General features: G+C 40.9%; 1 protein-coding gene across 2 annotated transcripts in view; it reads left to right on the forward strand.

Moving 5' to 3' along the window:
- The window catches only part of Ubxn7 (UBX domain protein 7), a 79,323-nt gene that overhangs the window by 37,777 nt on the left and 14,563 nt on the right, over positions 1-26,983 (forward strand). For both annotated transcript variants that reach the window (XM_045147720.1, XM_045147721.1), the window contains exons 3-8: positions 5,250-5,317; positions 12,263-12,328; positions 13,842-13,954; positions 18,220-18,366; positions 19,496-19,586; positions 20,595-20,722. In XM_045147720.1, the coding sequence (XP_045003655.1) occupies positions 5,250-5,317; positions 12,263-12,328; positions 13,842-13,954; positions 18,220-18,366; positions 19,496-19,586; positions 20,595-20,722 (613 nt within the window). The remainder of the gene's footprint in view (positions 1-5,249; positions 5,318-12,262; positions 12,329-13,841; positions 13,955-18,219; positions 18,367-19,495; positions 19,587-20,594; positions 20,723-26,983) is intronic.

Consider the following 26,983-nt stretch of genomic DNA (forward strand, 5'->3'; position numbering starts at 1 on the left):
GCTTCACACTGCTCCTGGCTGTTTCCAGAACACAAGCCTGTGTCTCACTGGATAGCCCAGGCCAACCTGGAACTCATGCTGTAGCTGCACGCTAGCCTCAAACTCATGAGAGATCCCCCTATCTGAGCCTCCCAAGTGGAAGCACTGCAGGCATGTGCCACCGTGCATGGCTTTTCCACTTGACTATTAGTTTAAAATTTTTGGGGAGGGGGCTAGAGAGATGCTTTAGTAATTAAGGCACTTGCCTGTGAAGCCTAAGGACCCATGTTCAACTCTCCAGATCCCCTGTAAGCCAGACACACAAAGGTGAGGCAAGTGCAAGGTTACACATGCCCACTAGGTGACCCAGGCGTCTGGAGTTTAATTGCAGGGCCAAGGTCTTAATGCGTCCATTCTCTCTCTTTCTCAATTTCCATCTTCCCCAATTTTTTTGTTTGTTTTCCAAGATAGGGTCTCCCTGTAGTGCAGGCTGACATGGAATTCACCACATGAGAGCCAGAGATCTGAATTCAAGTCCTCGTGCTTATACAGCAAACACTATCCAATGACCTCCTTAGCCTAAAGCTCTTCTTTTGAAAACTATTTTTATTTACTTATTTATTCATTCATTCATTCATTCGAGAGAATGAGAAAGAGGCAGATATCAAGAGAGAATGGGTGTGTCAGGGCCTGTAGCTATTGCAAACAAACTCCAGCCACATGTGCCACCATGTGGGTTCTGGTGAGTTGAACCTGGCTGGTTAGGCCTCACAAGCAAGTGCTTTAACTGCTAAGCCATATCTCCAGTCCCCACAAACTTTTTTTTTTCCCCCCAAGGTAGGATCGGATCTTACTCTAGCACCTAGAATTCACTCTGTATTCTCAGGGTGGCCTCAGTCTCACAGTGATCCTCCTACATCTGCCTCCCAAGTGCTGGGATTAAAGGCGTGCACCACCACGCCCGGCTAGCATTTCATCTTTATTTTAGTTTTACTTCTTTTTAAAGAAATATATTAAGGGTTGAAAAGATGGTTTAGCAGTAAGCGCTTGCCTGTGAAGCTGAAGGACCCCAGTTTGAAGTTCGATTCCCCAGGACCCACGTAAGCCAGATGCACAAGGGTGCTCATGCATCTGGATTTCAATTGCAGTGGCTGGAGGCCCTGGTGTGCCCATTCTCTCTCTCTCTCTGTCTCTCTCAAATAAATAAAAATAAACAAAAAAATTTATAAAAAAAAAGGAAATAGATTTAACAAATTATTGTTTTGGGGGCTGGAGAGATGGCTTAATGGTTAAGGCACTTGCCTCTGAAGCCTAAGGACCCAAGTTCTAGTAAGCCAAATGCACATGGTGGTGCATGCATCTGGCATTCGCTTGCACTGGCTAGAGACCATGGTGTGCCATTCTCTCTCTCTCTTTTTCTCTTTCTCTAATAATAAAATATGTAAATATTATTTTTATTCATTTTTTTTTATTTATTAGAGAGAGAGAGAAGGAATGGGTGCACTGATGCGTCCAGCCAGTGCAAACTTCAGAACTCCAGACACAGGTTCTGGGGAATTGAACTTGGTCCTTTGGCTTTGCAGGCAAGTGCCTTTACTGCTGAGCCATTTCTCCAGCTACCCTCCCTTTTTATTTCTTTATTTGAGAGAGAAAGAGATAGAGAATTTTTGTGTGTATGTGTGGTTTTTTGAGGTAGAGTCTCACTGTAGCCCAGGCTGAACCGGAGTTCACTATGTTGTCTCAGGGTGGCCTTGAACTCATGGTGATCCTCCTACCTCTGTCTCCCAAGTGCTGGTATTAAAGGCGTGTGCCACCATGCCCGGCTAAGAGAATATTTTTATTTGTATGTATGTTTACTTGGGTTCTGGGGAATCAAACCGGGTGTCCTTTGGCTTTGTAGGCAAATGCCTTAACTACTAAGCCATTTCTCCAGCCCGTTTGTGTTATATTATTTTTTTACTCTATTTTACTTTACTTTTTAATGTTTTTTTGAGGTAAAGCCTCACTCTAGCCAAGGCTGACCTGGAATTCACTATGTAGTCTCGGTGGTCTCGAACTCTCAGTGATCCTCCTACCTCTGCCTCCTGAGTGCTGGGATTAAAGGCGTGCGCCACCACACCTGTCTTATTTTATTTACTTATTTATTTTTTGTTTATTTTTGAGGTAGGGTCTTTAGCCCATATTGACCTGGAATTTACTATGTAGTCTTAGGGTGGCCTCAAACTCATTGTGATCCTCCTACCTCTGCCTTCTGAGTACTGAGATTAAAGGCATGCACTACCATGCCCAGCTAGTTTTACTTTTTTTTTTTTTGTTTGTTTGTTTGTTTGTTGGCCTCAAAACTCTAAACTCTAGGCTTTAGATTCTCTTGTAGCCTCCGATGTAGCAGAAACTATTAGCCTTGCCCCACCGTTCTTGGTAAAATAATTTTTAGTTAATCAATATGTTTTCCTATTGAGATACTTTATGATTTAGCTTAGATAATTTGTATTGCTAATTAACTTTTATTAGCGTCTCTTAATTCCTTAACTGTAATTTTATCTCTAGTTCACCTTTTTCTATTCTGCCATTCTTTTTTTATATTTTTAGCTTTTTTATAGACAACTTTTATACTTACAGACAATAAATACTCTGATAGTATTCTCTTTTTTTCCTTTTTTCTCAATTTTATTAAACATTTTCCATGATTATAAAAAAGATCCCATGGTAATACCCCCCCCATTGTATTATTTATTTATTTATTTGAGAGCGACAGACAGAGAGAAAGGGGGGGGGGAGAGAGAGAGAGAATGGGCGCGCCAGGGCTTCCAGCTGTTGCAAGTGAACTCCATACTTGTGCGCCCCCTTGTGCATCTGGCTAACCAGGGTCCTTAGGCTTCACAGGCAAGCGCTTAACTGCTAAGCCATCTCTCCAGCCCTGATAGTATTCTTGATAGCTAATATTGTCAAGTATATCTTTAAATCTATAACAGTTCAGTCTTACTTCATAGGAATTATTTTACCAGTTGAAGTATATCATTGGATTAAAATTTGTTCAGTGCATAATTAAATTTAACATAGAGTGAGGCAATTATATATGCTCCCTGTAAAGTGAAATGTGCCAATATATGTACAGATTTACTTAGAAGTTTATTTCTTTATTTTTATTAAAACCAGGCATAGTGATGTGTATTTTTGAAATGTTTTATTTATTTTGTATGTATTTATTTGACAGAGAAGAGGGGGAGAGAGAGAGAGAGAGAGAGAATAATGGGTGCACCAGGCCTCCAGCCACTGCAAAGGTGCTGCAGACGCATGTGCCACCTTGTGCATCTGGCTTAATTGGGACCTGGAGAATTGAACCTTAGGGTCTTTAGGCTTTGCAGGCATGCACCTTATGCTACTAAGCCATCTCTCCAGCCTGAGAATAGGCTTTTAACAGGTGTAATTACCTTTATCTCTTCTGTGTACTAGGATCTGTTTTGGACATACTCTTGTTTTGTTTTGGTTTTGGATTAGATTCTCACTCTTGCCCAGGCTGACCTAGACGTCATTCTAAAGTCCAGATTGGCTTCAACCTCACAACGATCCTCCTACCTCTGTCTCCTGAGTCCTGAGATTAAAGATGTGCACCATCCTATCCAGCTTCTTTAGCTCTAATACTCAGTCACACCTACCCTAGCATTAACATTGTTACCTGTTTGTTCATGCTTGCTTTAATACATCCTTGTGACTTTATTATTTGACATACTAGTAGTGCTTTATATCTGTGTGTATTGTGTGCATGAATGCATGTTGCCCATGTGGACACATTTGTGTACGTGTATGTGCAGGGTAGAGGTTGACATCTAGCATCTGTCTCCCTTCATTGCTTCCACCTTACTTACTGAGAAAGTTGAGGTAGTTACATTCTTGTTGCTGGGATGAGCACCGACCAAAAGAGCTTATGGGAAGAAAGGCTTTAATTCAGGGTAGTTTTGAGGGGAATCTTCACCATGCAGAGGAAGCTGACTCACTTCATCATATATCCACAGCAGATAGAGAACAGCAAACGCAAACTTCCTCTGAGCACACAGGGCTGTACTCCACCCCAAGGTATTCCCCTGGTGACACACTTGCTCCAGCAGGTCTCCATCTGCCAAGACTGTACTAGGTAGGGATTAAGCAGAAACCTCAATCACAAACATGTGAATCTGTGGGTACATTTACATTCAAACTACCACACAAGATCTCTCACATGAACCCAGAGCTCACAGATTCAGGTAGTTGAGCTAGCCAGCTTATTTCAGGGGTCCCTCTCAAGTTCTAGAATTTCAGACTACTCACCATACCTGTCTGACATTTATGTGGGTGCTGTGGATTCGAATTCTGGTTGTCATGCTTGCACAGCAAATACTTTACCTACTAGGCCATCTCCCCAGCCCCATATATGTATTTTTTTAGATATTTCACTTTTATTTATTTGAGAGAGAAATACAGAAATGAGCAGGTAGAGAGAGAGAGTGGGAGCGCCAGGGCCTCCAGCCACTGCAAACGAACTCCAGATGCGTGAGTCCCCTTGTGCATCTGGCTTATGTGTGTTTTGGGGAGTCAAACCTGGGTCCTTTGGCTTTGCAGGCAAGCTCCTTAGCCACTAAGCCATCTTTCCAGCCCACCACATATGTAATTTTTGTATATGTACATATGTGTGTATGTGTGGATACATGTGTGCAAGAGTACATGTGTGGGTGGAAGCCAGAATTCAATGTTGAATGTCTTCCTCGGTTGTACTCCACCTTTAATTTCAAGATAGAGTCTCACTCTGAGCCCAGGGCTCACTGAAAAAAGCCCTAGGAACCCTCTTATCTCTGCCTTCCCAGTGCCACCAGGCCCGACTTACAAAATAAGTGCTAGACGTCAGAGCTCAGGTCCTCTTGCTTGCGTGGGAGCATTTTACCCACCAAGCCATCTTCCCAGCTTCCTTATTATATTATTTCTAGTAACTTCTGTATTTTTCTAGTTGTTTTTACTTGATTTTGGATGACTAATTTTTTTTCTTAAGTGACTCAGGGTAGGGATCATAAGAAAGAAATGGAGATCTTTATTTTGATGTTTGATTTTTTTTTTGTAAACTATCTTACCTGTCTATATGTACTTAATTCTAGTAAGTCTGTAGAAATTATTTAAAATTTACCCTAATTACTTTGATTCTAAAAGTAATAATTGAGTCCATTCACAATAATTAGAAGAAGAAAAATGGGTACCAGAAAACAATTTTCATTTTGATTTTTTTTCACTTTTTTTTTTAATAGAGAAGAAGTACGTGCCCCAATTCCTCAAAAGCAAGAAATATTAGTGGAACCAGAACCTTTGTTTGGTGGTAAGTTCGTTTTAAAAAATAATCATTTTTGCAGAGAAAGACAGAGGGAGGAAGGGAGGGATATGAATGGGCACACCAGGGCCTCTTGCCACTGCAGATGAACTCTAGGTACATGTGTCACTTCACGCATCTGGCTTTACGTGAGTACTGGGGATTTGAACTTGGGCAGTCAGGCTTCTCAAGCAAGTACCCTTATAGCTAAGCCCTCTCTAGCTAACCCTCTTCCTTTGCTTAGCTTTATTTGACTTTATTGTTGTCTAGGATTTTAATGAAATATCCAAGAGATGTGAGGGCTTACACAGATAATTACTTCAATTATAGAAACTTTCTTTGTTCTGCATTTCTGTGTTTCCTTCAGGAAAATTGTACAGTTGATTCATAAGTAATGATGCACACTAAATAATTGACAATTATTGCAGAAGGCCAAAAAGGACATTTTAGCAAAAAATACTGCTGCCTTATCATGAGAATAAAATCATTGTTAGATTAAAGAAAGTATTTTTTCTTCAAGGCCACACTCTCATTCTAGCTCAGGCTAACCTGGAATTCTCTGTGTAGTCTCAGGGTAGCCTTGAATTTAGGGTGATCCTCCTACCTCTGCCTCCTGAGTGCTGGGATTAAAGATGTGCACCACCATGGCCAGAAGAAAGTGCTTTCATCTAAATGTTACAGATTTTGGAGAGGATGAGTAATACTCTTAGAAACTTTATCCTCTTTCTGTCTGTCTATCAGCCAGTCAGTCATCTACCATCTATCTACCTATATATATATATTTTGAATTGTTATTTATTTATTCATTTGACAGGGAGAGGGAGAGAATATGAATGAACATGCCAGGGCCTCCAGCCACTGCAAACGAACTGCAGATGCATGCACCTCCTTGTGCATCTGGCTAATGCGGGTCCTGGGGACTCAAACTTAGGTCCTTTTATTTTGCAGGCAAATGCTTTAACCACTAAGCAATCCCTCCAGCCCCATCTATCTATACTTTAAAAAATATTTTTATTTATTTGCAAGCAGAGAGGGAGTGGAGAGAGAGAGTATATGAATGGGCACACCAGGGTAGGGTCTTGATCTAGCCCAGGCTGACCTGGATTTTACTATGTAGCTTAGGGGTGGCCTTGAACTCACAGCAACCCTCCTACCTCAGCTTTCCAAGTGCTGGGATTAAAGGCATGTGCCACCATGCCTAGCATGCATTTTAATAGGTTGTTAAATCCGCAGTTATTAGGATTATCTAAATGTCACTTTAAAGGTTGGTATATCACATTAGATAATCTATAGAACAAAAATGCAACTCAAGAATAGCCACCTCTAGGCCAAATTATAAACATATTTACAATTGCTCAGAAGGAAGTCAAGGAATAATTTCATTCTCATAGCCAGATTTAAAACACCAGGGATGGGCTGGAGAGATGGCTTAGCGGTTAAGCGCTTGCCTGTGAAGCCTAAGGACCCCGGTTCGAGGCTCGGTTCTCCAGGTCCCACGTTAGCCAGATGCACAAGGGGGCGCACGCGTCTGGAGTTCGTTTGCAGAGGCTGGAAGCCCTGGCGCACCCATTCTCTCTCTCTCCCTCTATCTGTCTTTCTGTCTGTGTCTGTCGCTCTCAAATAAATAAATAAAAAATGAACAAAAAAAGTTTAAAAAAAAAAACCACCAGGGATTTGAAGACCGAGGCCCAAAGTATTTGTACTAGAACACAAATGTCCAATTAGTTTGCTTGTGAACACGTAATGGGATGGTTTTCATAGTAATATCATGTCAGTCACTCTCCTAAGGGGCAGTCTCTGTACATGTACCTTTACTACTAGGAAAAGGGAAGAGTAAAGGCTGTTTTATGCATTTATTACTACCCAGCTCAAGTGCCAAATGGCACTTGAGTTTATTAAATTGATTGTACATAAACTGATGGCATCCTGTATAAAAAAACTCACAATTCAACCAAAAGAGTTTTTATATCAGTCTGGGTATATTCAGAAGATAATAAAGAATCGGACATTTAATCAGTTTTAAAGAAAAGGTATAGTTAGTTTGATAAGTACTTATTAACCCTTTTGTGAGACTAACTTATTTTTTTTCCATTTGGTTTTTCCAGGTAGGGTTCACACTAGCCTAGGCTGACCTGGAACTTACTATGTAGTCTCAGGGTGGTCTTGAACTTACGGCTATCCTCCTACCTCTGCCTCCGAGTGCTAGGATTAAAGGCGTGCACCACAATGCCTGGCTTTGCTGTTGTTTTTTTTTTTTTTTTCCTTGTTGTTTTGTTTTTCAAGGTAGAGTCTCAACGTAGCCCAGGCTGACCTGGAATTCACGCCACAGTCTCAGGGTGGCCTTGAACTCAAGGTGATCCTCCTACCTCTGCCTCCCAAGTGCTGAGATTAAAGGCGTGTGCCACCACGCCCGGCATGACTTAGCAGTTTTTAAAAAATATTTTATTTATTTATTTGAGAGAGAGAGAAAGAGGTAGAAAGAGAGAGAGGGAGGGAGAGAGAGAGAGAGAGAATGAGTGTGCCAGAGCCTCCAGCTACTGCAGTCAAACTCCATATGCATGTGCCCCTTTGTGCACCTGGCTTATGTGGGTCCTGGAGAGTCGGACCGGGATCCTTGGGCTTTGCAGGCAAATGCCTTAACTGTGGCCTAACATTTTTATAAATGCATATTTTAATTGCAAGCAGAGATAGGGAAATAGGTGCACTAGGGCCTCTAGCTACTACAAATGAACTCGAGACACTTTGCATCCAGCTTTATTGACATGGGTACTGGGGAATTGAACCTAGTGGTCAGGCTTTGCAGGTAAGTACCTTAACTGCTGAGTCATCTCACCAGTCCGTGGACAACATTTTTAGTTGTTTTATTATTTTTTTAATTTTTAAAATTTATTTATTTATTTATTTATTTTTGAGGTAGGGTCTCATTCTAGCTTAGGCTGACCTGGAATTCACTATATAGTCTTAGGGTGGCCTCGAACTCATGGCGATCCTCCTATAAAGGCATGTGTTACCACACCCAGCTAGTTGTTTTACTTATTTATTTATTTTGTTTGTCTTTTTCAAGGTCGGGGTTCACTCTAGTCTAGGCTGACCTGGAATTCACTCAGTATTCTCAGGGTGTCCTTGAACTCACAGCAGTCCTCCTACCTCTGCCTCCCAAGTGCTGGGATTAAAGGTGTGCTCCACCAGCCTGGCGTAGTTATTTTACTTTGTTTTATTTTTTTGGTTTTTTGAGGTAGGGTCTCACTCTAGCCCAGGCTGAACTGGAATTCACTATGTAGTCTCAGGGTGGCCTTGAACTCACTGAGATCTTCCTACCTCTGCCTCCCAAGTGCTGGGATTAAAGGTGTGAGCCACCACGCCTGGCTCTGGTTCTTTTATTTTTAAAAATGGGCCGGGCATGATGGTGCATGCCTTTAATCTGAGTACTCAGGAGGCAGAAGTAGGAGGATCACTGTGAGTTTGAGGCCATCTTTAGACTACATCGTGAATTCTAGGTCATCCTGGGCTACAGTGAGACCCTACCTCAAAAAAAAAAGAAAGAAGAAAGAAAAGGAAGATGTTAAGTCAAATGTGATAGCCCAGGCCTTTAATCCCAGTACTTGGGAGACTGAGGTAGAAGGTTCACTAGGAGTTTGAAGTCAGCCTAGAGCTACAGAATAAGTTCCAGGTCAGCCTGGGCTAGAGTGAGTCCCTTCCTCAAACCTAGCCACTATACCCCCAGAAAGGAAGATTGAATTTATTCTGGTTTGACAGACCGAAGTGTCAAAATGTGTATTGTTCTGAGAAATTGCAAGTTGAGAACAAGAGTAAACTAGAATAGAGGAGGAAGAATAAGCTTTTAATGAAAAAATAAAATTAAACCATAATTTTTTGATTTGAAAAGCACCTTAGTTGAGAATTTTCCTAACATGAAGTTTTAACTTGGCAGCATTAGAATTTATTATACAATAAAAATGGAGTGTAGCTATAGCTGTTATTCCATGGTAACTACCAGGTATTGGTTCTAGGCCTCCCCCTCCCTTTTTCCTTTTCCCCTTTTTAAGTATACCAAAATGTAAGAGTGCTTAAAATGTCTTATATGTGATGGCTTAATGTTTATATACTACCTATGCACATCTTCTCATGTACTTTTTAAAAAATTAATTAATTAATTTGACAGAGAGAAAGAGGGAGAGAGAGAGAGAATGGGCACACCAGGGCCTCCAGCCACTGCACATGAACTCCAGACGCATGTGCCACCTTGTGCATCTGGCTTATGTGGGTCCTGGGGAATTGAACCTGGACCCTTAGTTTTTGCAGACAAATGCTTTAACCACTAGGCCATCCCTCCAGCCCCTCTCATATCAACTCTAGATTACTTACAATGCCCAGTATAGTTTAAATGCTTTCCTAATGATTGTTCTGTTGTTTAGGAAATAATGACAAGAAGAGAGTCTGTATGTTCAATACAGATGGCATTTGTTTATTTCATTTTATTTATTCATTTATTTATTTATGAGAGGAAGAGGCAGATTGAGAGAATGTGTATGCCAGGGCCTCTAGCCACTACAAGTGAATTCTAGACACATGCACCACCTTGTGCATCTGGCTTTATGTGGAAAGCCAGCATTGAACTTGGGTCTTTAGGCTTCACAGATATTAGCTGCATGCAAGCACCTTAACTGCTGAACCATTTTTCTAGCTCTAGACGTGCAGTGCCGGGGATTAAACCTATGGAGTCACACATGCTAGGCTAGTGCTTCACCCTTGAGCTTCATTCCCAAGCCTTAGAATCTCTATCCCCACTTACATAATATTTTTTTTGTTTGTGGTTGATTCATAGATATGGAACTCTTAGATACTAGGTACAGATTTTAATGGTATAGATAATAAATAAAGGTAAGAGGAAAATTATAAAATCTGAATATTGTACTATTTGATCCAGCCCAACATTATTTTACTAAATATTCCACATGTAGTACAGCATTGTTCATTTTTTTTTCATAAAATTGCTATAAATAGATTTTGGAGAATAATACTCTTAAAAGCTTGTCTTTGTGAGCCGGGCGTGGTGGCTCACGTCTTTAATCCCAGCACTTGGGAGGCAGAGGTAGGAGGATCGCCGTGAGTTCGAGGCCACCCTGAGACTCCATAGTGAATTCCAGGTCAGCCTGGGCTAGAGTGAAACCTTACCTCGAAAAACCAAAAAAAAAAAAAAAAGCTTGTCTTTGTGAAAAATCAGAAAGTATATTTGAGTAGATCAGTATAAGAAATGAATTTTCTGCTGTCTTGCTATTGAATGGAGTTCAACTTGAAACTACGCTTGACTTATTTTTCTACATATCGAGGAGAATGATAGTAATTTTATACATTTCAGAAGCCAGTCTGGCCTTTTATTATTATATCTTATATAACTATTGGTGATGGTGCTGGGCAGCAAACCCAGTACCTCATACATGCTGGGTAATCACTCTGCTTCTGCATTGTATCCTTAGCCCTCAATCTCTATTATAACTTCATAAGAGTTTTGGAGAACTGCTTTTTAGGACAGTATCAACTTAAAAGTACAGTTTCAGAGGATTGATAAGGTTAGAACATTTCAAATAATACTAAATTTATTTTTTCTTTTTTATCGTAGTGTCATTTATCATAGAATCGATGGTTCTGAAGCTGTGGCATTTTTTTTTTTTTTTTGAGAGCAACAGACAGACAGAGAAAGAGGCAGATAGATAGAGAATGTGCATGCCAGGGTGTCTAGCCACTGCAAAGGAACTCCAGACACATGCGCCCCTTGTGCATCTGGCTTACATGGGTTCTGGGGAGTCGAGCCTCAAACTGAGGTCCTTATGCCTGACAGGCAAGCACTTAATCGCTAAGCCATCTCTCCAGCCCAAGTAGCACCAAATTGAACCATTGGTTGTATTCTTCATTGCCATATATGTGCACTTAAGAACTGTTTCATTCATGCATAGCAGAAGACCTTGATCTATTTATTTTTCTGTTTTTAAACATTATCTAATAGTGGGAACACCTCTTTTTCCAAAAGTTGAGTTTTTTAAAATTTTATTTATAATTCTGTATGTGGATCAACACATTAAGTCCTTAAATGTTAGTGTTTGTAATTAATCCAAGGACTGGGTCCATAACTCAGTGGTAGAGTACATGCCTAGCGTGGCTGATGCCCCAGGTTTGATCCCAAGCACCATGAAAATAATAAGAATATTTGCTGCATTTGTGAGAAAAAGGAGGATTAGTTCAGGACCACCCTCGGTTACATAGTGAGTTCAAGGTCAGACTGGGCTACATGTGATCTGTCTCAAAAAAAAAAGGAAAGAAAACTTATTCAAGTATTAATTTGGATTCTTATGTCTTTTATCTTGATCTCTTCTCACATAACTGTCTTCAATTTTCTAATTTGTAAAACAAGATGATTGGGTTATTATGTATTAAAGACTTGAGAGTTTTAATTGAAAAATTGAAGACTGGAATGATGGCTCAGTGGTTAAGGCACTTGCCTTAGAAACCTAAAGACGCCAGTTCTGTTCCCCAATACCCACCTAAAGCCAGATGCGCAAGATAGCATATATGCCTCGAGATTGTTTGCAGTAGCTAGGCCCTGGCATGCCCATTCTCTCTGTTTCTCTATCTACCGCTTTCTCTCTCACTCTCTCAAATAATAAATAAATAAAAATAAACTTTTTGGGGTAGGACTCCATTTTTTTTTTCTTGTTAAGGTAGGGTCTCACTCTAGTTGAGGTTGACCTGGAATTCACTATGGAGTCTCAAGGTGGCCTTAATTAAACTCATGGTGATCCTCATACCTCCTCTTCTGAGTGCTGGGAATAAAAGCGTGTGCCACCATGCCTGGCTAAGATCCATTTTGAGTATGAGTATTTGTAAATGGGAAATGATTATAGAAATTTCAAAATCAATATTTAAATTATTTAATCAATTCTATCATCTTTTCTAAAGCTCCTAAAAGACGACGACCTGCACGTTCAATATTTGATGGTTTCCGGGATTTTCAAACTGAAACTAGTAGGTATCTGCGAATCAGCTTATCGTTTTTTTTCTTCCCCTTTCTCCCTGTTACATAGAAAACAATGTGTACTATCAGTCCTGACAGCAGTGAGGATTCACGTCTGTACTTAAGGGGCTGAGGCTATAGCTCAGTTGGTAGACTACTTGCCTAGCATACACAAAAACCTGGGTGTGATTTGTCAGCAATAGCCAAGGGTGGGGGGGTGAATCACCTATCATCCTAGCACTTAGGAGGTAGAAGCAGGAAGATCAGGAGTTCAAAGTCATCCTCAGCTACCCAGCAAGGTCAAGGCCAGCCTGGTCTACATAAAACCCTGTTTGCCAAAAAACAAAAAGAAAAGTAAAAATGGTAGTTGTGGCTCATGTTTGTAATCCCAACAGTTGAAAAGCTGAGGGAGGGGGATCACTACAAGTTTGAGTCCGTCCTTGCTACATAAGACCCTGTTTCAAAAAAAACCCCAAATTTAATGAAATTATTCAGATTCTGATGATTAACTCCTTTTATTTATTCATTTATTTATTTGGTTTTTCGAGATAGGGTCTCACTCTAGTCCAAGCTGTCTCAGGGTGGCCTGGATCAAACTCAAGGCAATCCTCCTACCTCTGTCTCCGAAGTGCTGGGATTAAAGTCGTGCGCCACCATGCCTAGTTTGATAACTCCTTCTAAACTAGTTTCAAATTCTAGTTTATTTCATTATAGAATAATAATGGAAAGGATTTAATGTACAAAATGTGATAATTTATCAATTTAGAGTTTGAATAATCTTAACAACTCCAATAAAAACAATAAAAAGAACCCTGACTTTCAGGGTCTTGATGTCTGTCAGTGGAAGGAATGGTTATTGTAGATTGAGAAAGCCACTGGCCTGTTGCCAAAACAGCTGTTATTGTTTTGGCTACCATTGTTTGGAATAGAGTGTATCTTTATGTGGAGTATGTTAGGAAGATTTTGGTCTTGCATATTTAGAAGATTCAGCATTGAGGTAGCAGTTGCATCCTAAGAAAAGACCAGTTATATTTAAATAATAAGTGAGAACAATCTTGTGCAGACTTTGTAGCTTATTTATAATAAGCTCTTTGAAGCAATGGGTAAGTCTTACAATTTTGTCGAGTTAAGATGGAACCTAGAACTAGCGCTGGGTGTGGTGGTGCGTGCCTTTTTCCCAGCACTGGGCATGGGGGTGCAGAGAAGGAGTGCCACAAGTTCAAGATCAACCTGAAACTGCATAGTGAATTCCAGGTCAGCCTAGGCTAGAGGGAGACCCTACCTTGGAAACCAAAAAAAAAGTAAGAAACAAAAGAAATTCTTCCTTCAAAAGCATGACTACTAAATCTTGAGGCTTTTTTTCCTTTATCCTCTTTGCATTTTTTTTTTCCAGAATCATCAGTAGATCTTGTATTTGTGTTTGAGATCCAACATGTTTCAGTAATTCAGTTGACAAAAGATTTTTATTATGTAATTCAAGTTTTTCATGGCTAATTGAGTCTTTTCCATCTACCTATGTTGCAGTTAGGCAAGAACAGGAATTAAGAAATGGAGGAGCAATAGATAAAAAATTGACCACCCTCGCAGATCTATTCCGGCCACCCATTGACTTGATGCACAAAGGCAGCTTTGAAACAGTAAGTTGTTGGAAATTCTGTGCCTCCACTGCACATCCTTTTGTATTTTCTTTCTTTTTTTTTTTAATTTTTATTAGCATTTTCCATGATTATATAAAAAAAATCCCGTGTTAATTCCCTCCCTCCCCCCCCACTTTCTGCATTGAACATCCTTTTGTATTTTCAATGTTTTTCTTTTTAAAAGTACTTACTGAGAGAGCCGGGGGCGGGGGGGGGGGGTGGAGAACGAGAGAACAGGCATGCCAGGGCTTCCTGCCACAGCAACTTCCAAATGCATTCACTACTTTGTGTATCTGGCTTTATGTGGGAACTGGGGAATTGAACCTGGGCCATTCAACATTGCAAGCAAGCACCTTTAATCACTGAGCTATTTCTCCAGCCCTCACTCTTTTATTTATTTATTTATTTTGGTTTTTCAAGGTAGGGTCTCACTCTGGCTCAGGCTAACCTGTAATTCACTATGTACCTCATTGTTTTTATAGAGGAGAAAAAAATCTAAGAGCATGTAGGGAATTGACATTTAAAAATATTTTATTTATTTATTTTCAAGCAGACAGATTCAGAGGAGAGAGAGAGTGAGTATGATCGCACGAGGACCTCCAGCCACAGCAAACAAACTCTAGGTGCATTCATCACTTCATGCATCTCATTTTACATGGGCACTGGGGAATCAAACCCTGGTCCTTAGGCTTGGCAGGCAAGCACCTTAACTGCTGAGCAATCATTACAGCCCAAGAATTGGTGTTTTTATTTATTTATTTATTTATTTTTAAAGGCAATGTCTTATTCTAGCCTAGCATTTGGGAGGCAGAGGTAGGAGGATCACTATGAGTTCAAGGTTGCCCTGAGACTTCATAGTGAATTCCAGGTCATCGTGGCTAGAGAAGGACCCTACCTTAAAAAACCTAAAAGGAAAAAAAAATGTTGTAGGCCTGTTTCTGAAGATGACACCCAAAATTTTCCTCTGGCCTCTGTATACACACATAAACTATAAATACATGCAACAACTCTTATCAAAGTTTATGTATCTATGACTACTACTGGAGATAGTGTGTGTGTTTGATAACCATTTATGAATTGCTGGTGCTACTATATTTTGTATTTTTTTTTATGAGAGAGATTTGCCACACTAGGGACTTCAGCCACTGCAATCATACTCCAGATGTTGGCACCACCTTGTGCACATGTGTGACCTTGCGTGCTTGCATTACCTTGTGTGTCTGGCTTACATAGCACCTGGAAAGTTGAACATGGATCCTTAGGCTTCACAGGCAAATGCCTTAACTGCTAAGCCATCTTTCCAGCCCTGGTACTTTTTAAAAAAAAAAATTTTTGATTCTTCGAGCTAAGGTCTCACTCTAGCCCAGGATGACCTGGAATTCACTATGGAGTCTCAGGGTGGCCTCAAACTCATGGCAATTCTCCTACCTCTGCCTCCTGAGTGCTGGGATTAACGGTGTGCACCACCATGCCTGGCTACTGTTTTACTTTTTAAGGTATCATTTACCTGAGGCCTAGAAATATTAAATGGAAAATGCCAGGCATAATAATTCATAAGTTTTAAGTCGTGAACTATTTTCAGGAGCATGACAGTGTATCCACATGTTATAATACCACAAGTTAGTCACTCAGTTACCTATCTTGCTTGTCAGACTGACTGTTGGAATAATGTGATACTTGTGTTTAATTAATACTTAATATTGACCCAAAGTTTAGCATTAGTAATGTTAGCAATTTGACGTGTCAAAGAGAAGTCATATAGTATTTAATTAAAGAGGTAAAAGTTCTTGATTTAAAAAGGAAAGTAAGGGGCTGGGGAGTTATCTGAGTGGTTAAAGGCAAGCAGCCTGGGTTCAGTTTCTCACCCACCCACCCACTCACATAAAGCTGGGAAGGGGTTCATTTACTGAGTGAGACCCTACCTCAACCCCCCCCCAAAAGTGTCCTTTGACATGTTCTTGCATTAGAATAAAATATTTAGGGTCAGAAATTTGGTGGGACTAGGGAGATGGCTTAGTGGTTAAAGGTGCTTGCTTGCAAAGCCTGCTGGTATGGGTTCATTTCTCCAGAACTCATGTAAAGTCAGGTTTGTTTGCAGTGTTGAGACCCTGGCCTCACATATACACATACAAGCACATGTGTGTAGTGTGTATATATATGTGTGTGTGTGTGTGTATGTGTATGTGTATGTGTGTGTGTGTATGTATGTATGTGTAGGTATATATATATACCTACACATACATATATGTAGGTATATATATAATTTTTTTTTTTCTGAGGTAGGATCTCACTCTGGCTCAGGCTGACCTGGGATTAACTATGGAGTCTCAGGGTGGCCTTGAACTCACAACAGTCCTCCTACCTCTGCCTCCTGTGTTCATGCTCCACGGCTGGCAATAAATAAAGATTTAAAAAAAAAAAAAAAAAAAACACAAAAACTAAGTCGGGCATGGTGGCGCATGCCTTTATTCCCAGCACTCGGGAGGCAGAGGTAGGAGGATTGCCGTGAGTTTGAGGCCACCCTGAGACTCCATAGTGAATTCCAGGTCAGCCTGGGCTAGAGTGAGACCCTACCATGAAAAACAAAACCAAAAAAAAAACTAAACTAAATTTAGCTGTTCTCAATGTAGTGCCACAGGCCTGTATTCTCTGCACACAGAGCAGAGACAGGAGAACCACCATAGGTTGAGACTATCCCAGTCTGCATGCCAATTCCAGGTCAATCAGGGCTACGTGGCTAGACTCTTGTATCAGAAAAAGAAAAAAAAAAAGTAATGAATCTGACAAGAGTGGATGCATTCTGAGTTACATGGCAAAAGATTCTTTTTTTTTTTCTCCCCAAGATTGGGTTTCACTTCATCCCTGGGTGACCTGAAATTCACTGTGTAGCTCAGGGGGTTCTTGAACTCATAGTTCATAGTTGATCTTTCCACTTCTACCACTCCAGTGCTGGGATTTTAAAGGTGTGTGCCACTATGCCGAACTTAAGATTCTTTAAAAAAAAATTTTTTTTAATTTTTATTTATTTATTTGAGAGCAACAGACAGAGGATGAGGCAGAGAGAGAGAGAGAGAGAATGGGCGCACCAGGGCCCATAACTTAAAAAAAAAATTTAGCCAGGGGTGGTGGTGCACGCCTTTAATCCCAGCACCCAAGAGGCAGAGGGAGGAGGATTGCTGTGAGTTTGAGGCCATCCTGAGACTACACAGTGAATTCCAGTTCAGCCGGAGCTACAGTAAGACCCTACATCGAACCCCACACCAATTTTTTTTGTTGTTTAAATAATCCCGTAACATGTCCAAGAAACTCTTCTATAGTACAGACATTTACAATCAACCACTTCACATATAGATCATTAAACTTTAATTTCTAAATGACACACTCCTGAAAGTCATACATACCGAAGAACTTATCATTATCCATAGAGAGGAGAAAAACACAACAGAAAACAGTTTATTTTAAACTTGAGAAATGCATATAGATGAACAATTATGCCTCTCCTGCATATTAGAGGAGCAGAGATTATAGTAGCTGCCCAGTCAAGAAGCTGGACACCTCAGCACTCTCGGTCGGACCCTGGTGCATGCCTTTTCCCTTTTCTTTTTCTATTTTTTTCTTTTAGGTAGGGTCTCACTCTAGGCCAGGCTGACCTGGAATTCACTATGTAGTCTCAGGCTGGCCTCAAACCCATGGAAATTCTCCTACTTCTGCCTCCCAAGTGCTGGGATTAAAGATGTGCACCACCACACCCAGCTCAGTCTGACACTGAATGCCTTGAAACTCCCTGGAGACCTGCTCATATTGAGTCCATGTTGACATGCTGAAGAGGCTGTAGTCTAGTGTCAATAGACAGTGGCAGCAGCTATATATACATTGACTTAGAAAGCAAATGGCTTGCAGACATGTAGACACTTCCTTCTTCCAACTTCCATCCATCCAGACCAGTCCCTGGCACAATTTACATTCACAATGCGTTTTTCTCCCTCGTTTACCATGCCACAGAAGCACTCCCACAGACACACGGAGGGACAGGTCACCAGTCCTACATATCTCCAAGTCAGGTTGGCAACAAAGACCAACCATCAAATTGATTATATATGCATATGCAAAATAAATAGAAGTTATGTGTAAAGATTGAAAGTTATAGATGACATGTTTAAGGAAAAGTTTGGTCTTTATATGGAAAGGACAGCATCTGACTTTGGAAACACATTAGTAACCAAGTAGAAACTATTTTTTAACAAATGTCTAACTTTGTCTCACAGGCCAAAGAGTGTGGCCAGATGCAGAATAAGTGGCTGATGATAAACATTCAAAATGTGCAAGACTTTGCATGCCAGTGTCTCAACCGTGACGTATGGAGCAATGAAGCTGTGAAGAACATTATTCGGGAACATTTCATTTTCTGGCAGGTGAGAAAGATAGTTTTATCAAAAACTGTGTTGTAGTTTATTTTTATAGTATGAGACATCATGGATGAAGAATTAGGGGTAGACAAATGACAAATAAACCACTCAGAATGGGTGAAATAGTAGAGGTAAGTGAAAGGGCAGCAATGTACTCTTGAGAGAGAAAGAAGGACACCAAACCATATATATATACTCATATTTCAGAAGTGTATTGATGCAGTGAGTATAGCTGTACTATTCAATAGAACTAAGCCAGTTATATAATTTAAAATGTTCTAGTAGCCATATTTAAAAAGGTTAAGCTAGAGCCAGGCGTGGTGGTGCACGCCTTTAATCCCAGCACTCAGGAGGCAGAGGTAGGAGGAACACTGTGAGTTCGAAGTCAGCCTGGGCCAGAGTAAGACCCTACCTCAAAAAACAAAAACAGGGTTGGAGAGGTGGCTTAGCGATTAAGTGCTTGCTTATGAAGCCTAAGGACCCTAGTTCGAGGCTGGATTCCCCAGGACCCACGTTAACAGATACACAAGGGGCACACGCATCTAGAGTTTGTTTCAGGGGCTGGAGGCTCCGGTGCGCCCATTCTCTCTCTTTCTCTCTCTCTCTGTTGCTCTCAAATAAGTAAAAATAAACATACAAACAAAAAAAAAAAATCAAAACAGAAAAAGACATTAAAGTAGAAGAAAGCCAGTTGAGAGGAAGAATAGGTTCAGTCAGGGTGGGAGACAAACAAGAAGGTAATGGGGTGAGTACGATCAAATACATTTTGTGTGTGTGTAAAATTGTCAGGAAATAAGTTTTAAGGCTGTTGTGGTTGATATTTGCCAGTTTTTTATTTTTTACTTTTTTTTTTTAAGGTAGGGTTTTGCTGTAGCTGAGTCTAACGTGGAATTCACTGTGTAGTCTTAGGGTGGCCATGAAGTCTTGGTGGTCCTTCTACCTCTGCCTCTCAAATGCCCGGATTTAAAGGCGTGCACCACAACGCCCACCTGCCTCTCTTTCTTTTTGACATGGCTTTGAGATCCCAGCACATAATACACCAAAGGTTTATTTGGAAATTTAATTGCTATTAATTTTACATTTTGTCCTTTTTAAAAAATGCTTTGTTTTGTGTTTTTTGTCAATGATTTACCAGGTTTATCATGACAGTGAAGAAGGTCAGAGATATATACAGTTCTATAAACTAGGGGATTTCCCCTATGTTTCCATCTTGGACCCACGAACAGGTAAGGTTAACATGAATTTGTAGCCTTTACCTTACCATTTCTCACTTATCTAAATAGTTGTTCTTTAATATTTGTCTGGATCTGGGTTTAGGAATGTAAAAATTAGGTGCAGTTTTCTTGTTTACTTCCTTTATACCTGTTTAAGCATCTCTTGATGTATATTTTGGAAATTTGTTTCTGCCACCTTCGGAGATGGCAGTATATTCTGTTTGTGCAATCATGTTCTTTAAAAGAAAGCTGATACGGTCACATTGCGCACGTGGGTCACTTAGGTTTTTCTGATATCAGATTGTCAAGATTGTTTAGGTGCTAAGTATTCTTCATCAGTGAAACAGAACTGAGTATTTTATTTTTATTTATTTTATTTTAGTTTTTTTTTTTAATTTTTATTTTTTTAAATAGGATCTTACTCTAGCCCAGGCTGACTTGGAATTCACTATCTAATCGGAAGGAGGTCTTGAACCCATGGCAATCCTCCTCCTGCCTCTGCCTCTGCCTCTGCCTCCCAAGTGCTGGGATTAAAGGTGTTTACTACCATGCCCAGTGAAGGTTTTTTTAAATTAATTGATTGTTTCATTTACATACTGCTTTGTTTGAATTCTTCCTAAATGACTATAAGCAATATCAGCAGATAAGGTAGTCATGGTGAGTGGGATTTTTTTGGAGGGGGAGGAAGGGTGGTTGAGGAAGAGTCTTGCTTTAGCTCAGGCTAATCTGGAATTCACTATGTAGTCTCAGGGTAGCCTCAAATTCATGGCAATCCTCCTACCTCTGCCTACTGAGTGCGGGGATTAAAGGCATGTACCGCCATGCCTGGCTGTGAGTGGGAATCTTATCAGTGGGTTATAATTAATCTAGTTTTTAGGCTTTGAGGTTACTGTATAACTTAAGCTACTGTGCACTGAACATATATGTTTTTTATACATATGGCAAGAGCACCAGTTAATGAGGACGTTCAAAGAAAAGTATTGATTTTTTTGTTTATACATCTTGGTTTTGCGTCTTTAGGTCAGAAGCTAGTAGAATGGCACCAATTAGACGTATCTTCTTTCTTGGACCAAGTGACAGGATTTCTGGGTGAACATGGGCAACTGGATGGACTTTCTAGTAGCCCCCCCAAAAAATGTGCCCGATCTGTAAGTATGAGTTGGAAGTGGTGGTGGACAATTAAGTGTAATTGTATATGTAAGCCTCTCTTGTAAAATGTTTGATGTTAAAAATGGTACCACCAGGGGCTGGAGAGATGGCTTAGCGGTTAAGCGCTTGCCTGTGAAGCCTAAGGACCCCGGTTCGAGGCTCGATTCCCCAAGACCCACGTTAGCCAGATGCACAAGGGGGCGCATGCGTCTGGAGTTCGTTTGCAGTGGCTGGAGACCCTGGCGTGCCCATTCTCTCTCTCTCTCTCTCTCTGTCACTCTCAAATAAATAAATAAAAATGAATAAAATCTTTTAAAAAAAAAATGGTACCACCAAAAAAACAAAAAACACAAAGCAGCTGGGCATGTTGGTGCACGCCTTTAATCCCAGCACTCAGGAGGCAGAGGTAGGAGCATTGTTGTGAGTTCCCAGGCCACCTTGAGACTACATAGTGACTTCCAGGTCATCCTAGGCTGGACCAAGACCCTGCCTTGGTAAACAAAACAAAACAAAACAAAAAACAAAACAAAATTAAAAAGAGAGATGTCTTAGTGGATAAGTGCTTACCTGTGAAGCCTAAGGACCCGGGTTTGAGGCTCGACTCCTCAGGACCCATGTTAGCCAGATTCACAGGGGCGCACGCGTCTGGAGTTCGTTTGCAGTGGCTGGAGGCCCTGGCGTGCTCATTCTCTCTCGTCTGCCTCTTTGTGTGTCTGTCTGCTGCTCTCAAATTTAAAAAAAGAACAATGGTACCAGTAGCTAGGCGTGGTTGCTCACACCTTTAATCCCAATACTTGGGAAGCTGAGGTAGGGGAACGCTGTGAGTTTGAGGCCAGCTTTGAACTTCAGAGTGTGCCCCTACCTCAAAAAAAAAAAAAAAAAAAAAAAAGCCTGTCTGGTCCTGCATGCCTCCCAGTGAGTTCAAGGCCACCCTGAGAATATAGAGCAAATTTCAGGTCATCCTATGCTAGACTGGAACCCTACCTCAAAAAACAAAAACAAAATAGTACCAGTAGTAATAAGTAGTAAACAGTTATCATTTCTGGCTATACGACATTTTAGTTTTTCAAGTAAGAATTCCATCTTCTGAATGAAGTCATAAGATTGATATTCCCTTTTGTCATTAACTAGGGTTCAGACATAATGTATTGAGTTAGAAATAAACTGTACATGATTATGCATCTTGTAACTTTCTGAGCTTCCTGAGTTTTATGAACCTCTCTTTTCCCTCTGGAGGAAATATTTCAAAGGAAATAGACACACAGTATTGTGAAAGAATAATAAAACCATTGCTTTGAACATAAATAAGATTTCTTTTTTTTTTTTTCTTTTCTTTGAGGTAGTGTCTCCCTCCAGCCCAGGCTGACCATGAACTCACTCTGTAGGCCCAGCCCGCTCTCCACTCACAGCGCTCCTCCCACCACCAGGCACATTGCATTAAAAAAAAAAGCTATAGTTTATGCTTTTAGAAATTTGTTTAGTGTGTGGCTTAATCACAAAGATAGCTGGGTTCTCATCTCACCTGTGCTTCTCCATCGACTCTGTTGTGATAGATTGTTCTAGATGAACTATATGACGAATTCTCCTTATGGAGTCGTACTGTGTAACATTTAGGAATGCAGTCAGAGATTTGGTAGTTTGGATATTCTAGTCTATTGTATTGTCTCCAAGCTTGGAGAATTTATTTGGGGACCCCTCGCCCATGGGATCCCAAACCCTCCTGTAATCAGCACTTTCTCACCTACCCCAGGCCAGGCCCCAAACAAGCTGACAATTCTACCAGTCCTCTCCCAGTGTGAGGCCACAGCCTCAAATATGCCACTGCCTCTCACCACCCACCCACAGCTCCCCTGCCGTGTTTGTTTATTTATTTACTTATTTTTATTTTGAGAACTCTGTTCAGTTCCTTAGCCACATGGTTGATGGTTGATTTTGGATTATTTATTTCCATATAAAGTTTTTCTTTGAAAATTTTTTAAAATTTTTATTTATTTGTTTGACAGGGAAAGAGGGTGAGAAAGAAAATGGGTGCTCCAGGGCCTCCAGCCACCACAAATGAGCTCCAGATGTGTGCACCCCTTTGTGTTTCTTGTTAATGTGGGTCCTGGGGAATCAACCCTGGGTCCTTTGGCTTTGAAGGCAAACGCCTTAACGGTAAAGCCATCCCTCCAGCCCTTTTGTTTGTTTGTTTTTGAAGCTTGCCCAACAGACTGGCCTTTTAAATTTTTATTTTATTTATTTATTTTTATTTTTTTAATGCAAGTGAGGGAGAGCAAGAGAGACACAGAATTGGCCTCTAGCTACTAAACTCCAGATACACGTGCCACCTGGTGTCCTTGTGGGCATATGTGACCTTGTGCATCTGGCTTACATAGGATCTGAAGAGTCAAACTAAGCTAGTTCTCCAACATTGTTGGGTTTTTTTTTTTTGTTGTTGTTGTTTGTTTTTTGAGGTGGGGTCTCACTGTAGCCCAGGCTGAATTGGAATTCACTATGTCGTCTCGAAGTGGCCTCAAACTCACGGTGATCCTCCTTCCTCTGCCTCCTGAGTGCTGGGACTAACGGTATGTACCACCATGCCCGGCTCCCTGTCTGTCTGTCTGTTTTCATTTTTAAATTGATTTGTGAGGTAGTTTCTTACTCTAGTCTAGGCTGACGTGGAACTCACTGTGTAGTCCCAGGCTGGCCTCAGACTCAGTGATCCTCCTACCTCTAACTCCCAAGTGCTGGGATTAAAGGTGTATACCACTGCAGAAGAGCTCCAGGTGCATGTACCACTTTTGCATCTGACTTTACGTGGTTATTGGGGAATTAGCCCTGGGCCAGCAGGCTTTACAAGCAAGTACCTTTAATAGCAGAGTTATCTCCTCAGCCCTCATGTTAAGTTTTTTGAATTATTTGTATATTCTAGATACTGACCCTCTGTCAGGTATATAGCTCGCAACAATTTTCACTTTCTGTAGTGAGTTTCTCATTCTATTGGCTGCTTCTTCATGTAGTTTACTGTTTCCTTTGGTGTATAGGAGCCTCTTTATTTATTTATTTTTTTTTGAGGTAGAGTTTCACTGTAGTCCAAGCTGACCTGGAATTCACTATGTAGTCTCAGGGTGGCCTTGAACTCATGGAGATTCTGCCTCTCAAGTGCTGGGTTTAAAGGTGTTTGCCACCACGTCTGACTTATAGGAGCCTTTTAATTTGTCAATTGTCAACTCAGTTTTTTGGGCAAGTAGAGTCCTATTCAGAAAGTTCTTACCTATTCCTATAAGTTAAAATGTTGTCCTACTTTTCCTCCTAGCAGTTTGATAACTTCAGCTCTCATAGTAAAGTCTTTGATCCAGTTGATACTGGTTTCTTCTGTGCAGTGTTAGAGATAAGAATCTGTTTCCATTCTTTTGCATTGGATAATGCAGTTTCCCAGCACCATTTGAATGAGAGGTTTTTTTTTTTCTTTTCTTTTTCCCCAATAATGCTGGCATTTCCAATATTTCGGCATTTGTGTCTAAAGTTGGGTAGGAAAAGCTGTACGAGTTAATGTCAGGATTTGCATGTCTCTGTTTACTGCTGCCATGCTGGTTTTGTTGGTATGGCTCTGTAATACAGCTTGAAGTTAGTATTTTATCCCCTCCCAGCCCCCAGGATTGCTTTGGTTCTAAGGATCTTTTTTTGTATTTTTATTATTAACAACTTCCATGATTATAAACGATATCCCATGCTAATGCCCTCCCTTCCTCCCACTTTTCCCTTTGAAACTCCACTCTCTATCATATCCCCTCCTCCTCAATCAGTCTCTCTTTTATTTTGATGTCTTGATCTTTTCCTCCTCTTATGATGGTCTTATGTAGGTAGTGTCAGACACTGTGAGGCCATAGACATCCAGGCCGTTTGATGTCTGGAGGAACATGTTGTAAGGAGTCCTACCCTTCCTTTGGCTCTTACATTCTTTCTGCCACCTCTTCCACAATGGATCCTGAGCCATGGAAGGTGTGATTGAGATATTTCAATGCTGAGCACTCCTCTGTCACTTCTTCTCAGCACAGTGGTGCCTTCTGAGTCATCCCAAGGTCACTGCCATCTGGAGAGAAGGCTGTCACCCAAAAGTGAGAGTAGCATTAATATAAGGGTATGAACATTAAGAGAAGTGCTTACTGGGCAGTCTGATGAGCATAGTATATACATTTAGCCAGACAACAGCAGATGTTACACCCCTAGGGCTCATGACTACCCCCCTTTTAGGTTTTCAGTATCAGGGATGTATTCCCTTTCATGGAGCAAGCCTCCAGTCCAATTAGAGGTCATTTGGTTTCCTACATGACAGGTACACACATATTTTTGCTCATTTGTTTATTTATTTATTTGAGATAGAGAGTGAGAGAAAGAGGCAGCTAGAGAGAGAGAGAGAGAGAGAGAGAGAGAGAGAGAATGGGTGTGCCAGGGCCTCCAGCTGCTGCAAGTAAACTCCAGAGACATGTGCCACCTTTTGCATTTCTCTCTTTACATGGGTACTGGGGAATTGAACTCAGGTCCTTAGGCTTTGCAGGCAGGTGCCTTAACCACTGAGCCATCTCTCCAGCCCTTATATGTGTGTATTTGCAAGCAGAGAGAGAGGTACAGAGGGCAGGAGAGAATGGGTACATCAGGCTTCTTGCCACTGCAAAGAACTGAAAATGCATGTACTTCTTTGTGCATCTGGCTTTATGTGGTTCTGGGGAAGATTTTGCAAGCAGTTGCCTTTAACTGTTGAGCTACCTCTCCAGCCCTCCTGCTTTTTTGTGGGTTTTTTTTTTTTGGTTTTGCTCTAGCCCAAGGTGACCTGGCATTCTCTGTGTAGTCTTAAGAGTGGCTTCAAACACATGGTGATCTTCTACCTTTGCCCCTAGAGTGTTGGGAGTAAAGGTGTATGCCACCATGCCTGGCTCCTCCTACATATTTTTAAAAAAATATTTTTATCTAGGGATGGAGAGATAGCTTAGTGGTTATGGAGCTTGCCGACAAATCTAAAGGACCCAGGTTCAATTTGATGAGCACAGTATTTATATTTAGCCAGACAGCAGCAGATGTTACACCCCCAGCACTCATGACTACCCTGTTTTAGGTTTTCAATGTCAAGGATGTATTCCCTCCCATGGAAAGGGCCTCCAGACCAATTAGAGGGCAGTTGGTTTCCACCATGACAGATTGCCACTATTGCACCCATTGGCTCATTTGGCTTGGCTAGAAAAATATAAGGCTTGCAGTGTCCACTGTGGAGTATCTTCACTGGTGATTTCTCTCTCTCCCATTGAACTGCATGCAGAATGGCTTCTTCCAGCTTTCTGTCAACTGGTCTACATGGAGGAGGTTATCAGCTCAGTTCCAGCAGGATTTCTCAGTGGCCTTGCAGCCCAAGTATGTGGAGTCTTCAGCAATAGGGGCTTACCATCTATTCCTGGTGGGAAACCATGGGCCTCGGCAATGGCCTGTAATGTTTTGGGGGCATCAGGGACCTCTCTGGCCAACAACTCACTGGAAAGTACCCCATGTCTGGCACTGAAAATTTTCTAGTAACAATATACGGCTCCTGAGTGTTCCATTGTCCAACAAAGTAGGTTTTCATGTGATTGATTTATATCCTTTTAGATTTTGATTAGCCTCCCTCCACCTTTCCTTTACTCAGTCTCTTCCCCTGACCTCACTTTGGGCCTTTTCACCCCCATTAATTTATTCTTCTACTTACATATATACAATACTATCCTACTAAGTACCCCCATCTCTTCCTTTCTCTTCCCTTTATATCTCTTTTATGGCTTACTGACCTTTGCTACAGAGTTTTTTTCCTACTCACACAGAAGTCCAATCATCTGTAGCTAGGATCCACATATGAGAGAGAACATTCAGTGTTTGGCTCTCTGTGCCTGGGGTACCTCACTTAGTAGAATCCTTTTCAGATCCATCCATTTTCCTGCAAAATTCATAACTATTTTTCTTTACTGCTGATGCTCATTATTCTCAAAATTTGGTTGTTTCACAGTGACCTGAGTATCTTTAAAATCCTCATACCTTCTTAATAATTTATCATTGCCCATGTTGCAGTGTTCGGTTCTTTCACTGTCCATACTGCTAGGGTGAACCTCCAAACCAGACACAGTTTATGCGAGGAATGGCATTTATCTCAGGCTTACAGATGCAGGGGAAGTTTCACCAGTGGTGGAAGAAGCTGACTCTTTATACAAAATCCACATAGAGAGAAAAAAAACACCGCTACTACCTCGAGCAGGCATGCT

This window comes from Jaculus jaculus, chromosome 4, assembly GCF_020740685.1.
Source record: "Jaculus jaculus isolate mJacJac1 chromosome 4, mJacJac1.mat.Y.cur, whole genome shotgun sequence".
Lineage (NCBI taxonomy): Eukaryota > Metazoa > Chordata > Mammalia > Rodentia > Dipodidae > Jaculus > Jaculus jaculus.